The 16,551-nt window shown below is 41.5% G+C and overlaps 1 protein-coding gene across 10 annotated transcripts in view; it reads right to left on the reverse strand.

Moving 5' to 3' along the window:
* EMF2 (VEFS-Box of polycomb protein) overlaps window positions 1-16,551 on the reverse strand; it is a 92,827-nt gene that overhangs the window by 49,950 nt on the left and 26,326 nt on the right. For 6 of the 10 annotated variants that reach the window (XM_010277143.3, XM_010277147.3, XM_010277144.3 and 3 more), the window contains 3 exons: window positions 11,552-11,666; window positions 11,279-11,444; window positions 11,129-11,197 (listed from right to left, as the gene is read on the reverse strand). In XM_010277143.3, the coding sequence (XP_010275445.1) occupies window positions 11,129-11,197; window positions 11,279-11,444; window positions 11,552-11,666 (350 nt within the window). The remainder of the gene's footprint in view (window positions 1-11,128; window positions 11,198-11,278; window positions 11,445-11,551; window positions 11,667-16,551) is intronic. The other 4 variants (XM_010277146.3, XM_088895867.1, XM_088895865.1 and 1 more) reach the window with 1 other exon arrangement.

Below are 16,551 nucleotides of genomic sequence, written 5' to 3' on the forward strand. Positions count from 1 at the left end.
TGGTTGATGTGTAGATCAATGTTTGGGTCCCACGCCATACAAGGAAGCCCAACTGGGCAGCAGTTTGGAGGCCGAATGAGCACATAGATTTAATGGGCGTAAAGCCCAATTCGAACTGGTTTAATTTGATTAATTAAAGAGGGGCAGTTCTGGGATTTAGATCAGCAGATAGGATAAGGAGTTATCCCTATCCACTCAGAGAGTCCAGATCCAAATAGAGATTTGGATCAGGAAGCTCCTAATAAGATTAGGAGGGCTGATCTAATCTGCATATAAGATAAGGGTTTATCCTTATCTCTTAAAGAGAGTCCAGATCCAAATAAGGATTTGGATTAGGAAACTCCTAATGAGATTAGGAGCTCTCTTTAAGGCTATAAAAGGAGGAGGGCGAACCTCCAGTCACTCAACCAAATCTCAGATCACAGAAAGAGAGAAGACAGCAACAGTAAGACTGCGCCATCTTCTGCTCTTGTGCCCTCCTCCTGTAGCCGCCATTGCCAGTTCGTTCTCCACTGTAGGAGCGATCAAGAAGGGTTCTTGATACCAAAAACTGATCTGAAGTCGTGCTCACATACCCTCCATCGAATTCTTGCTGAAGGATTCGGTTCTTGTGAAGAACCACTTGCTGATTCTGCTCCACCCTACACTGTGTCATCTTCAGTGGGAGCAGTCTTTGGAGTTTTCCTTGGGTGTGAACACTTTCGTTGGGAGTTACTGCTACTTCGTATCAGGTATATCCCTCTCCTACCTTTTGGTTTCAAATCTGGCTCGGTTTAGGTTCAAGATTGATCCTTGAAAATGCAGATTTTCTAAAACAGGGAATGTGATTCCCAGATGGGAAAGAGAATTTTTTTTGAAATTTCGCCCAACCTACATGTAGGGTTCGGCCATCCATATGATGGATCTCTCATCCCTTCAAAATGAAATAACAGATATTGCCCTTGTCAACAAAGCAGAACATGAACTTAAAAAGTACAGCATCATTTTGAATATCCCAAGACCAAAAAGGGCAGCCCAACCCAACGCATAAGGATCCTGCCAAAGTGGAGTCTGGGGAGGGAATGATGTATGCAACGTTACCCCTGTAGATACAGAGAGGCTGTTTCCAAGATTTAAACCCTGGTCACCCAAGTTACAATGGAGCAACCTAACCATTGAGCCAAGGCCCACTCTCTTCAAATATCCTAAGACTCCTATACAATAAAATGAAAGGCAGCAGGAATGAAAACCTACCTACTGAAGAAGGGATAAATAAACAAGGTCAATACCCAATGTCGGTCCCAAACATCTAGGGTTTGGGTAAGGGTAGACTGGAAAAGGAATAAATGAGTAACATAAAATTCAAGCCTTGTGTGCTGATGAGTTTATACACTCCAAAAGAAAACAACATACAAATGTTTCTCTCAATTTTCATATTGGTTACCTCAACTTGACATTTTATGAGTTCTGTATAAGAAAGGTAAGGGAGCCTTTTTTAGATAAGATAATGTAATTTATTAAAATCTCATAACATAATTACAGTTCATGGGGCAGCAAGAAGAGCAAACAAGATCCGATACAGTGAGTGACCGAGTGGCTGTATGCAAACAAAACCAAACAGGCAGAAAAATCAATACAAATCAAAACAAAATACCTAAAAACCTCATAGAGCAACAAGGCACTCCATTTAACCACAGACACACAACAAAAAGTTTACCTTCAACACCTAGCAAGTCTCAATAATTCATATTCCTGATTTTTTTGAAAATAAATAAACAAGAAATTTTATTAAGAGAAAAGAGAAGAAAAGATTACAAATATATGATAAGACATTACCCTCAATTTACCTGTCTTGCCAAACATCCATGTTAGCTGATTTTTTAATTGACAGGTGACCACCTATTACTGCATTCTAGTTTCACTTAAAAAAATTTTTTTTTGAGAAAAAGTAAGGTAATTGTATTAATGCATATAACTGTAACATATTACACCTTTGGTCCACAAAACTCCATGTACAGCCAGCAACTATACAAAAAGTTACCAAAAAACCAGTCTCCCCCAAATACATACAAGAGACCCCCAACTAAATCAAGTAAACAAAAAATCCAAATCAAAGTATTGATGGTGGGGGATATGCTTAAACAAGTCCTTGGCTGACAGCCAGGAATGTAAAGTAGCCAATGCCCGAACCACTAACTCATCTAAGGAGCACCTTTGACCTTCAAAAATCCTACTATTTCTTTCTGTCCACAGGACCCAACACACTACACGAGGGATCATACACCATAACACCTTACCCCTGTTACTTAAGCCTGTCAACTTCCAAGAGAAGCAGTTCAGCTAAAGACTTGGGGCAGCACCACCTCACATTTAGCAGGGAGCAGAAATGACAGAGCAGCAAATGGGCAACCTCACAATGAATAAATAGGTGATCCACCGATTCAACTTCTCCATTGCACATCACACAACTTGTGGAGGGCAGAACCAGACCCCTCCTGATTAACTGCTCTTTGGAGAGACATTTACCATGCACTGCAGTCCAGACCAAGAAGGAGACTTTAGTAGGAATGTGAGGAAGCCAAATCTCTTTCCAAGGAAAAGCCTGAGCCGAACCAGCACTCACATTTGAATAAAATGACTTCACTGAGAAAATCCCATCCTTAGTCCATTTCCAAATTCTGGTATCTTGCTGATTTGGGTTCAGTTGATATTACTGAATCGCTTGTAGCAGCTCTAACAGATCAGAGAATTCCCAATCATTGAGATGCCTCCTAAATTTTGGACACCAGTATCCTGTATTTCCCCGCCGCTCAAACTGATCTGCCACCACCGCATTCCTGTCTTCTGCTATAAGGAATAGCAACGGGACGGTCTCCATTAGGGGGACACCATTGCACCAGATGTCTCGCCAGAAACTAATCCTCTTGCCATCCCCTAAATTTAGCCTAATCCCTTGGATAAAAAGAGGATAAACCTTCTCAATTCCTTTCCAAACTGAGCATCCAGCAGGCCAGGGTGCAGGTCCAGGATCCCATCCATAGTTTCTAGTTCCAAAATTTTCCGCAATTATCCACCTCCAGAGAGCTTGGGGGCTAGAATTAAAGAACCACCACCATCTACCTAGGAGAGCAGTATTTACCAGCCTAAAATTTCTTACTCCTAAACCCCCTGCCGAGACAGGTTTGCATATGGAATCCCACTTAACCTGATGGATCTTTTGTTCACCATCCTTCCTGCACCATAAGAACTTCCTTTCTAGCTTTTCCATCCTTTCAGCCACCTATGTTGGGATTGGAAACAGAGATAAAAAGTGGATAGGTAGATTTGCTAGGACACTTTTCAGCAGAGTAATCTTAGAACCCTTGGACAAATACCTGGACTTCCAACCCCCTAGCTTCTTCTCTATCCTTTCAATCACCGGGTCCCAAATGGATTTGGAGTGACATTTTGCTCCAACTGAAAGACCCAGGAACCTGAAAGGGAGTTTTCCCACTTTACACCCAAGCTCTGCAGCCAGATCCTGGATGTTATTGACCTCCCCAACTGGGATAATTTCACTTTTCTGAAAATTCACCCGTAATCCAAAGATCACCTCGAACCAAACCAGAATCATCCGAAGATTACTTAACTGCTCATTTTCTGCCTGAACAAATAAAGTTGTTAGACAGTGTATGCCCTTAGCTCCAATCAGAATGATATACATTATGACATTTATTGTAAATGAAAAAAGTACATATTTGATTTGTGTTACTATGGTGTGTTTCTGTGTAATACCCTTAAACTTGACACATATGAGACTCGTGTTAGTTTAGAATCTTTACAGTCGTTAGATAGATCTGGGGAGATTTATCCTGCAAAGGCTGACACTGATGTGCCGCCAAGTTGGTTGGGGTGGCTTGTCTCAGCTACCAGGGTGAGACCTGAGGTACATTAAGTGTGGGTTTTCTTGAAACCTTGAACCGGACCAAAATTCCAGTATTGCCCTGGACCTCCGAGATAGATGGGCAAAACTGGAATGTTACACCTGACCCCTAGACTCGACTATGGTACTACACTGGGTGTCGGATTGGACTGTCTTTGATATGCCAATCAGTGAGATCCTTAGAGGGGTCAAAACCTGGGTATGTTGGGGCAGTCCGAGAATTCATCTGAGTGGGTGATCATAGTGACAGGATCAGCCCCTTTGTCAGACAAAGTGAATGATTGGGGATGCACTCTCTCTGATGGAAACCAAAACTGCCGGCAATCGATTTCAACCATTGAAATTTGTTTTGCAAAATATATTTATATAGAGATATACATATATATATTATGGTTTCAAAATGTTTGCAAAAGGTTTTAATTCCCAAGATCCATGTGAGTAGAGAGTGCAGCACTGTACCTTGTAGCCGAGGAAGAGGTCCTCTCTTGTTGGGCAATGTTTGATTATTATGGGCTGAGAGGTTAATTGTAAGACCATTGAGGGAAATACCTAATGGGCTAATCTTGCATCTGCCCACAGTCCTTGGGTTTTATAAGGTGGCTTGACCCAAGGACCATTTAGTGTAAGTGTTGGGCCCATTAAGAGCCCATGGTGATGGGCTCAGGGGTTCACTGTCTCCTACAGTGAATTCGAAAAGGCCTTGCAACAGAGGCTGGGTTGAACCCATGTGGTTGATGAGTAGATCAATGTTTGGGTCCCATGCCATACAAGGATAACCAACTGGGCAGCAGATTGAGAGGATAAGTGAGCACATAGACTTAATGAGCCTAAAGCCCAATTCGAACTGGCTTAATAAGATTAATTAAAAGAGGGCGGTTCTGGGATTTGGATCAGCAGATAGGATAAGGGATTATCCCTATCCACTCAAAGAGTCCAAATCCAAATAAAGATTTGGATCAAGAAACTCCTAATTAGATTAGGAAGGTTGATTTTTATCAATAGATAAGTTAAGGGATTACTTGTATCTCTTAAAGAGAGTCCAGATCCAAATAAAAGATTTGGATTAAGAAACTTCTAATGGGATTAGGAGATCCTCTCTTTAAAGCTATAAATAGATTGCACTGTCTTCTGCTCTTATTCTTTCCTTCTCTTGCCACCCTACCCAGTTCGATCTCCACCAAGGGGAGTGATCAACAACAGCTGTTGATATTGCTTTTTGCTAGAAAAGGCAATCTGAAGTCGTGCTCACCAGCCCTCCATCATATTCTTGCTGAAGAATTTGGTTCTTGCTGAAGAATCGTCCTACTGATTCTGCTTCACCTCACACCGTATCATCTTCGGTGGAAGCAGTCTTTGGTTTCATCCTTGGGCGTCAACACCTTCATTGGGGGTTTACTATCACTCCGTATCAGGTATATCCCTCTACTCCCTTTTGGTTTCAGATCTGGTCCGGTTTGTTTCAAGATTGATCCTTGAAAATGCAGTTTTCTAAAAATAGGGAATGCGATTCCCACATGGGAGAGAGAAATTTTTGAAATTTCACCCAACCTTCCTGCAGGATTCGGCCATCCATATGATGGATCTCTCATCCCTTCAAAAGTATCATCTGCATACTGTAGTAAAGGGACCATGGTTCCTTCCTCTACCACTCTAAAACCTTCCACACAGCCTTCAGCCGCAGCTCTTTTAGCTAATCTAGCTAAAGCCTCCACCACACAGATAAACAGCAAGGGAGAGAGGGGGTCTCCCTATCGAAGACCCCTCGAACTTCTAAAGAAACCAGAAGATGACTCATTCACAAGTACAGAAAACTTAGCAATGGATATGCACACCCTGACCCAATTCCTCCATTTCTGGCCAAAGTTCATTTTCTACAACACCAAGTCAAGAAACCTCCAGTTTACATGATCGTAAGCCTTCTCTAAGTCAATTTTGCATACCACCCCAGTCCTGCAACTCCTTAACTTCGAGTCTACCAACTCATTAGCAATAAGAACACCCTCTAGTACTAGTCGACTGGGGAAGAAAGCCCCCTGCACCTCTAAAATGATCTCAGGAAGTACCTTCCTCATTCTATTAGCAAGGAATTTTGCCAGAATTTTGTAGAAACCTCCTACCAAACTTATGGGCCTGTAATCAGAGATACGCATCGGATTATGAACCTTTGGAATCAAAGTTATAAATGTAGCATTTAAGCTACGCTCTAAGGATGCTCTTTCGTGGAAATCCGACATAGCTTTCATCACCTCTGGCTTAATGAAACCACAACGTTTCTTGAAGAACAACACTGTGAACCCATCGTGTCCAGGGGTCTTCTCACCCTCTAGACTTTTAATAACCCCCCATACTTCCTCTTCTGAGAAAGGTTTTTCTAAGTCTTCTCTTTGATTGTTGGAGAGGGCTCCAAATAGGTTCCCATTCAGACCTAGATGTACCGGCCACACCTTATACAGGTTCTTGAAGAATCTCACCACCTCCCTTTTAATAGAAGATTCCTACTCAATAATCCTATCTCCCACCTGCAGCTTCTTCAAAGTATTCTCCCTTCTTCGACAATTAGTCACTGCATGGAAATACTTTGTATTTCTGTCTCCCGCCTTCGGCCAAGAGATTTTAGCCCGTTGTCTCCATTTAATCTCTTCCTGATATTCTACTTTGTCAAAACACAACTTTGCCTCAGTCCTAGCTGCCTTCTCTTCTTCAGATAGGTTCACCAACTCTTCTTTCCTATCCAACTCTTCAATGGTGCTTAACAACTCTCCTTTTTTTAGTTCTACTGCCTTGAAATTGTTTTTCTTCCAGTCTAGGATTTTCTCTTTCAACATCTGTAACTTCTTTGCAAGAATATGAGATCCTGAGCCTTCTACCTCAAAAGATAACCACCACTCCTTCAACTTCTCTTCAAACCCAACCTCCTAAAACCACAAGTGTTCAAACTGAAAAGGACCCGACTTCCTCCTCAGGCCCTCCCCCCTAAGAAGAATAGGCCTATGATCAGACACAGGTCTTGGTAGAGCTTCCTGAAACAAGTTAGGAAAACTTTCCTCCCACTCTGTTGACACCAAGAATCTGACAAGCTGAACTAAAGTAGGATCGCCTTGGTTATTAGTCCAAGTGAACTTAGCACCAGAAAACGGCAAGTCCACCAGACCATGTCTGTAAACAAACTCACCAAAAGACCACATCCCCGTAGTCCGTCTCACACCTCTATTTTTCTCGTGGGAATCTTATAATGTTAAAATCTCCGCCTATACACCAGGGAATATTACCCCTACTCCTTATTCTGCCCAGCTCCTCCTAGAAGTTCTGCCTTTCAACATCATCATTTGGGCCATACACCCCAGTAATTATCCCTTTGAAATCTCCTGTCCCTACAACTTCAATGGAGACCGAGTAATTTCCAACCATGGAGTCACTGATCGTGACAGTATTGGAATTCCATACTACTAGAATTCCCCCTGCTGTTCCTGAAGCATTTAAACATCTCCACCAGCATTGCCATCTCCCCACACGCTTCTAACCACTGATGCATCCATTCTACTCAATTTTGTCTCTTGAAGTAAAATGACATCTGGTTTGCGTGCCTTTATTATGGAGCAGATGACAACCCTTCTCCACCCCGAACCCAAGCCACGAATGTTCCACGACAAAATTTTCATCATTACTCAAATACATTCCTATCCCCCCCCCCTTTCCCCTACTTCCTACCTCCCTTTTCTCCTCCCTCTACCACCGTCCTTTGTACACCACACCCTATCATTTAGGCCCCAAGTGAGACGTAGCAACTCCCTTTTCCCTTTCGCATTCTTCTTGCCTTTGGCATTCACTACACCTCTGTCCCGTAAAACCCTGTGTTCAATTTCCATTAGGAAGTCCTTCGTCTGTTTCTCGAGACCCTCCATTGAGACCCCAAGAAACTCCACAAAACTCAAGTATTTGGATAACACCCAACTCGACAGAAGTGTTCCCTCCGAGACTTCCCCACCCTCCAGCAATGTTGCCTCTCCATCACCCTCACTCCAACGAGCTTGTGTTTCCACCACGGCCATACTAAGCAGAAACTCACTCCCCTCTCCTTTTCCCGTCCTCTCTTCCGATGACGGTTCCACAACCTACAATGGAGACACTACTTCCCCATGAAGGCCCTCACTATTTCTCCATATCATTCTGAATTTTATTGGGGCTCCCTCTAAATTCAGGAACGTCGTCAGCAATCGTTCTGTCCACATCTTCGTCAGATGACACAGCTTCTGCCTCCACCATCACTGCTTTCCCTTTTCCCACTGCCTCCCTGCAAGGGCTCCTTGATTCTTCGCCTGTCCCCTCCTTCCCTCGAAGATCTTGATCACCCCTGGTCCCTTCTATACACATTTGGAAGCTTCCGATTCTGGCCTCCATACTCAAAGCTAGGTTCATGACTCCCCTGACTATCTCCCCCAACCGGCCCAGCAGCTAAAGAAAACTGGGTCCCAGTTTTTCATCGGTCCTCCCCTCTCTTATCCCCTAGCCCATGGTCCAAGCCCCTAATACGAAACAGATTCCTAGACCTCCTTTTGTGATTGAAATTCCGAGTCTTCCGTCCGACCCATTCTTCCCTACCCTCTCCGCCCATGTGACCCATCTCCAGCAAGCATTCCCATATTAAATCTTTCAACTCCTCTTTACTATTCGGCCAATAGCCTCTCTCCGACTTGTTCAAACTTTGAGTCTGAGGCCCTTGAACGCTGTCAGGCATAAGGTCAGACTTAGCACTCCTCTTTGCCTTGTTCGAATTTTGAAACCGAGCCGCCTGTCCGTAATCAGATACACTATTAGACGCTACCCTCCTCTCCATCGTCTGATTCTCCTTCCCGTTTACCACAATCGACGGTTCCCTTGTCATCCTCTCCAAATCTCTTGGACTTCAACCATCCGGGTCACCCGTGGAAAGTCCGGCCGACACGACACCCACCCTCACCCCCTTCTCAACCACCCCCCAGGTCTCTACTGCATAGCTTTCAATCACTTCATCCCTCGAAATGTTCTTCGCCGATTTCTGTAACTTCGTAACCGGCCTCACCGAAGGTTCCAGTTCTGGCCAAATGTGGATATTATACACCACTTCACCCACTCTAACATCCATCGTTGTCGGAATCTATCCCCTCCACGCCACCTGCAATCTCACCCATTCATAGGTTGCCAGCTCCTCTGTGGAGTCATTTGTGGCTAGGAAGCCCCCGTAGAAATCCCCGACCGCAGAGATGACTTCCGGACTCCACAAGATCAACGAGAGTCCATAAATACGGACCAAGATCTTTTGATCGAGATTACCTCTCCCGGAAGGTTCGTTGGAACTACAACCCGCACAGGCACTCCATCTATCAAGGAGAAGCATGTTCTTCCCCAGGTACCACGGCGCACCACTGAGAAGCGTCGCCGCTTCTTTCTCCGAGGGGACAATGAACAGAAACAATCCCTTCACAAGTTTTTTAACCTTCATCTCCCCTACAGCACCCCAAGCTTCCTAAGCCCACCTCGCCACTACTGCGAGATCAAGCACCTCTGCCACGAACCTACCAACAAGGCAGCCCTCCAAGAATTTTTTTCGAAGGTTTAGGCCCTTCTCTGACGTCTCAATGAAGAACAACTCATCACTCCGGAAGAACCTGACCTCACCTTTGGTTGGCCAAACTCGGGTTTCAGTCACTTCTTTGAATGAAACCCCTTTCCTGGTCTTTGGATCCCTACCGCCTATCCACGGCGGTCTCCTCATCCCTACCACCTTAACTGATGAACATGATGCTTTTCTCTCTAGTTCGGTTGTGACCTTTTCTCCTTCTTCTTCTTCTCCTTCTCCTTCTTCTCTCTGGAACCTCCAACACAAATCATGGTTGTTTAAAATATCTACGTAAGGATTTTTAAGATTTTTGCATTAAGTAGTTGCCTAGCATCACTGGATGAATTTGTGAAGAGCTAGAGGATACAAAGCCTAAGTAAGAAAGGGAAAATTTTATTGCACTTGATTCTAGGTGCAGTTTCCTGGTCGTTTTGGCAAGAAAGAGACTCAAGGATGTTCCAAAATAAAGGCTGTCAAGAGGATGAAGTGTGACAGAGAATTGTGGGGAAATTGTACTATTGGTCTGTGGTACAGCTAAATATTGACAGTTCTTTCTATAGTTCCCTTTATAATCTTGGAAGTCTGTTTGTAATTCCTAATGGGATAGTGGTCTGAATGATTTTTCTACTCTCCTTTGTATAGCACTGGTTGTACTTGTTTTGATCTTTTTCTTTTAATGAATGGATACTATACTTCTTGAAAAAAAAATAAAAAAATCAGAAAGAAAATTGAATCAATTCAAACCATGATTTGTATCAAAACTATTAAGGTTAGTTATATTTTTATAAACTTGTACAAAAACTAGAAACAGATATATTAAAAACTTAAAAATTTATAGAAAAATTATTTTACTATATTTTAAATCCATATCCACCATGCATGTACCTAAAAACAAATGAGTTCACCACTTGAACACTAGAAGCATAAGATACCATAAGATCACATTGATCAAAAAAAAAGCATAAGATAACATAATCAAGTTTGACTTGAAAGTCAACGAAATTATATATAATGGCTGATTAGACTAAATCATTTTCTAGTAAGGGCTTTCAAACAAGTCTCCCTTAAAAAAATTAAAAGAAACAAAGGAATGACAAAGTAAAGAACTAAGTCCTAATTGTCAAGTCACATTAATCATCTAAATCAGAAGATAATAAGATTTATGGATCCAATCATAGGATTCAAACAATAATCATAAGATTTAAACAGAAAAAGATTCAGATATTATATTTGAATTGAAAGCCCTAAGATTCGTGATTTCAATTGTGAATTGTATCCAAAATCATAAGATTTTGACCAACCCCCCCCCCAATAAATGCCACAAGAAATTTCCCGCTTTCTCAAATCAATCACAACCGAGATTTGAGTGAAAACCACACCACATTAAACACTTCATTTAATAAAAACACAAAAAAAAATTGAAGTATAAAACCCAAAAAAAAACAAAAAAATCTTGCCAGCAGTATCAATGAAGCATGTAAGAATCATAAAGTACAACAATCTAGCATCTGAAAACATCTAACATGTACATATTTTGTGACAAGGCCATCAGAACCTCTGGGATATCTGACTTACTTTCTGATATTTCATTAATAACATTGCTTATGTTATTCATAAAAAATAAAACTTACATGAAAATGATGTCATATCCAAATGGTCCTTTGCCATAGCACTTCCAGGTAAGGAATTGTTAGCTTCCCCTGCAACATGATTGAAATATAACCAAGTCAATCTCTTGAAAAGTCATATACTGGCATTAATCATATGCAATTAGGAAGTACCACAGCTGACAAGTAAGACGGTGAGTATGCTAGCTTTTTCATTAGCCGAAAGCCTATGAATCTCAGGGAGAACAAAATTTGCTTCAGTTTGACTCCTCCCCTCAAATTCACTTGAAGCAACTATAAGACAGGTTCGCGCAAGGCAAAAGACTGCAGAATTCTGTTGCTAAACACAGGGATATAAAGCACAAAAAATGAGCAATATAGTATAAAAAACAGATGGATATTGACAAAACCGATTGGGGTTAAGTGCAAATATTGACAAGATCATACCCCTGCAGCTGCAATGTCAGAAATGGGCCTAGCCAAAATGATGTATAGAGGTAAAAGATTGTGTGCTTGCACTCCATCATTCACAGCACCAGATAGGGACACAGTCATCTGAATCCTATAAATTTACCAGTAGCAAACCAATCAGTGTATGTACACTTAACAAAGACTACTGATGAAACCAACTAAAGAAAAGTTGTATAGAATCATTAGTAGCAGCAATAACAACAAAACAAGAAAAATAATAAGTAAACTTTAAATTCAATAGAAGTCAAAAAAAAAGGACTTTAGTTTAAACCAAATCAGGAAGTAGGTCCTTTCTAATGCAGTTATGACCTTACAAGGAAATCAAGCCAACACTAGCACTAATAAAGTACTAACAATGACATTATACCCATAATTCAAAGAAGAAAACATTTCATGAAGTTACACTTTATAGTTAGGAGTATAGCCAGCCACATAAGACTCAAGATGTGGGAGGTAGAATGGTAGACAAGAACAAATGGAGTAGGGGATTGATTGTGGAATTTATAGGAACTTGTATACATCAGTCAAGGGCCATCTACCAACATTAAGGGGGTTGAACCTCAAGATTGAGTTGTGATAAGGCTAGAGGATTGGAGAGAGAATATGAAAACGATGACATTTTGGGAAACAGTAGAAAGAAATGGGCAATGAAAAATATCTGGGTCCTATTGATCTCACAATGGCATTGTACAAAAGTAAGTTGGTAACCTGATGAAGATGATGCTAGAGCTCTTCAAAAGTGGTTGATAGGATGATGCCCCTAAAAGTAAACACAATGACAAGTTTTTATTGGCAACTGTGAAGAGAGGTTTAGTCAACCTTCAAGATTGTAGTACTGCAAGCAGTTCAGCCCTTTAAAGTCCCCATCTCCTGCAGGCCTAGAAGACAAAGCCAAACTTACACCAATGACAAGTTTTTTTTCTTGTTCTTGAAGAGGTAAAGTAAGATTTTATTATGTAAAAAAAAAAAAAAACGAAAGATACAGGAAGGGTTCACTGCACAAAGGCTGTGCAAGAGAAACACCTTACGAATCTTTGAAAAAATTAACCACTACACCAGCACTTGATACATCTCTTTTGAACAGCACATTTGAGCTCAGCCACCCTCTCAGATCATCTACAACTGAATTAATCACTTTTTCTACTTGGATCTGTTTTTAATCAAAGATCCTCCTATTTCTCTCCCTCCAAATGGAACACAGAACTGCCAAAGGAATTACATTCCACACGATCCTACCATTTTTGCTTAAACCTTCAACTTTCCAGCTCTCAAGAAGAGACTTGACAGAGTTAGGCATGCAAAAAGAACAGTGAATGGCCTTAACAAATGACAACTTTCCACCAATGACAAGTGTTAACACTCCACTAATCTCTAAAATCCCTGGATTGTTGGAAGTATTGGTAGTCTTATATTCATGTATAAAAAGCGTACTTTGGTGATCTTATACGTAATGGGCTGAGAGGGAGCCATACGTCTTACTGTAAGGGAAGAATTGTACATTTACATGTCACTCTTAGTGGGAATAAAACACATTGAGGGAGTTGGATAGAACCCGCCGAACCCTACTCTTCCTCTCCTCTACCTTTTCTTTTTATTCTTCTTCTTGCACTCAAACCCTAAACTACTGATTCAGGCACACCTAACAAATTTTACTTGGCATTAGAGCAGTGCTTGACTGAGTCAGAGATTGTCTTTCAAACCTAGGGCTAAATGACCTGCCAACATCATCAGGTTGTAAGATGATGTCAGCGATCACATAGGGACCGATTGCCAGGAGAAGGGGATATCAGTTATCACCACCTGATAGAACAGGATTTACGGAGAATTTCGGTGTATGTTTCATGTCTATCAAAATAAGGTTTGTATTTTTCCAGATTTGTTGCTTGAAAAATCGCAGAAATTCAGTTCTTCATTTAAATCCCTCTAGAGCTCAATTAGGCAAGTGTTTCTTGTTGGGATTGAATGTGGTTGATGCATGGAAAATCTCTTCAAACTAAAAGTGATTTGACATTATTTGGAGACATCTGGAAATTCTTAAGAATCTTTTCCCCTTTATTTTACCACCCAGCCCTATTTGTCCCTTTTTTTTGGTGTTGGGGGTGGTAGTGCCTTTTTTGATGCTTCGGAGGAGAAGATTACTCTTATTTGAGCAGTTTAAGGTTTGGTTTCAGCCATTGAACGTTTCCAGAGCTCCTTTGTAGAAAGATATCAATCTGCAGCCTTGCATTTGACCATTTGTGTCTCAATTTTTCCTCAAAGACTGGTTATTTGATTTCACTATCCCCTTTGGAGTCTTGGGTTGCAGGTAAAAGTTTTTTTTAACAGTTTGAACTGTTGATATGGCAGGAACTGGTAATGTCAGATAGCATTACCTCCAGAGAGGTCTCAAATAGTATAGTTGTAATTTTTCCCTTAACCTTTGATCTCCAATTCCTGGATCCCTGAAATGTGATGTTGAACTTCTTACCTGAATCATAAGACACAACAAGCCCAACCCAGCTCCAACTTAAGACTTTTTCATCCATAAGATCATGCATTTCCCCTAAAGTATCACCAGTCACACTAAAGGTAGCCTCCCATTAGAAGCATAACAAGAATTCATGCATTTCCCCTAATTCACCACTTGGCAGATGCAAAGAGTTTAAATGGAACTCATGAAGGGAATCAATCTGTCCACCAACAAATCCAACCAACTAAAGGATTTATTGCCCTCCTTGAGAACAAAAGAACCACAATTATGGTAACAAAAGAAAGAACAGTCCACACTGAATTCTCTCAACCAAGGTGATCAAATAACCCATTCAGCCAAACAAAAACCAGTTTTCCATTATCACCCATTCTGGATGAGCATGAAAGAAATGAACAACGAGAAATCAGTAAACACCTCTTTCCAAACCCCAACATCAAGAATAACTATACATTGCAACCCTTCCTTGGTGGCTAGAGTGGCATCACTAGATCCCAAAAAATCCCCCCCCCCTCATGTTTTCACTTTTTTATCATAAAAACGGAAATTTTATTAAAGAAAAAAGAAAACCAGTACAAGGTGTAGGTAGGGAGGTAAGGCAACAGAATAAGGTTTCCCTGAAAGACAGAGGATGACCGGAGAGGTAAGGGAAGGAAGGATGTTGATATGGGCAGAGTAAGGGTATTTGCAATAGTAGTAGGGGAGCAAGAGGCCAGGATGCAAGAACTCTCTCAATACATACAAGATGATCTCAAGTGGAGGACCTTGAGCCTCCCCTATTTATAGACGAATGCGTAAGGCTATAAAGGGAGACAAGAAAATGATAGAAAGCAACTTATCTGTCCCAAAAAGGCGGTTCTGATTCATCAGATACATAACGGGTAAGCTCCCTAGGGTTTCGTCACATGTCCATGAGAATCTCTTGGGATCAGAATTTTCTGTCCCTAAAACTCTCATGTGGGAATGCTTATAACTATAGCCCCCTTCAATAGATCACTCGTAATCACATGGAGTGGTGATGCTCCTTTGATGAGCTTGTAACATCGGAAATAGAAGATCATTGCTGCTGTCCGAGTGGTGTTCTCTACTGTCAGGCTACCCTAAGAGCGGGACATGGTTTATGTTTATTAGTGACATCGCAGATTGCAGTCTTGTGTTTTTTTATCAGTAATTGCAGTCTTTTGCATTCACTTGTTCTGAATGATACTTCTGTCTGTACGGAAGTTAAAGAGCACATAGCAAGTGTCACCATAGGTTTTGCGTGGTTTGTTAAGTCACAGGGCCCCATGGTTTCAGTTACTAACAGCGCAGTTGTGCCACCATTGGCAATGGCAACGGACTTTATCGCGGGTATTGTGGTGGTTGCTTCTGTGTTATTATGCTTCTAATTGCAGTGTCTGCAATGGTGATCTAAATGTAATTACACAAGGTAACAAGATGCCCTCTCCCTTTCAGATGTATATGAAGGGATAAGAGATCCATCATATGGATGGCCAAACCCTGCAGGAAGGTTGGGTGAAATTTCAAAAATTTCTCTCTCTCCCATCTGGGAACCGCATTCCCTATTTTAGAAAATTGCATTTTCAGTGATCGTTCTTGAATCCAAAACCGGACCAGATCTGAAACCGAAAGATAAGAGTGGGATATACCTGATACAAAGTAGTAGTAACTCCCAATGAAGGTGTTCACGCCCATGGAGAATACCAAAACCCGCTTCCACCGAAGATGACACATTGTGTAATGAAACAGGATCAGCAAGATGGCTCTTCAGCAAGAACCAGGATCCTTCAGCAAGAATCGAACAGGGGCTGGTGAGCACGACTTCAGATTGTTTCTTCAGCCAAGAAACAGTATCAAGAACCTTTCTTGATCAATTCCTCAAGAGGAGATCAAACTAGGTAGGGATGGCAAGAATAGGAGAGAATTTTGCAGGTTGTTGTTTTGTGTAACTGAGGAATTCGCCCCCTTTATTTATAGCCTTCTCAGGATCAGCCTCCTAATCTAATTAGGAGAGAGTTCCTTAATCCAAATCTGATATTTGGATTTGGACTCTTGAATGGATAAGACTTATCTTATCCTTCAGCTAATCCTAATCAGATTATAAATCCTATCTTGCCTCCTTTTAATTAACTAACTTAAGCCTAGTTCGAATTGAGCTTTAGACCCATTAAACTTATGTGCTCACTTACCCCTAAACCTGCTGCCCAGTTGGCTCTCTTTGTATGGCGTGAGACCCAAACATTAATCTACACATCAGTCACATGGATTCAGCCCAGCCTTTGTTACAAGGCCTGGCCGAATTCACTGTAGGAGACAGTAAACCCCTGAGTCCATCACCATGGGCTCTTAATGGGCCCAACATTTATACTAAATGGTCCCTGTGTCCAACCACCTTATGAAAACCCAAGGACGATGGGCAGATGCAAGATTAGTCCATCATGTATTACCCTCAATGGTCTTACACTTAACCTCTCAACCTATAATGATCAAACACTGCCCGACAAGAGAG

The sequence above is a fragment of the Nelumbo nucifera genome, chromosome 1 (genome assembly GCF_055504915.1).
Source record: "Nelumbo nucifera cultivar China Antique chromosome 1, China Antique-T2T, whole genome shotgun sequence".
Taxonomy (NCBI): domain Eukaryota; kingdom Viridiplantae; phylum Streptophyta; class Magnoliopsida; order Proteales; family Nelumbonaceae; genus Nelumbo; species Nelumbo nucifera.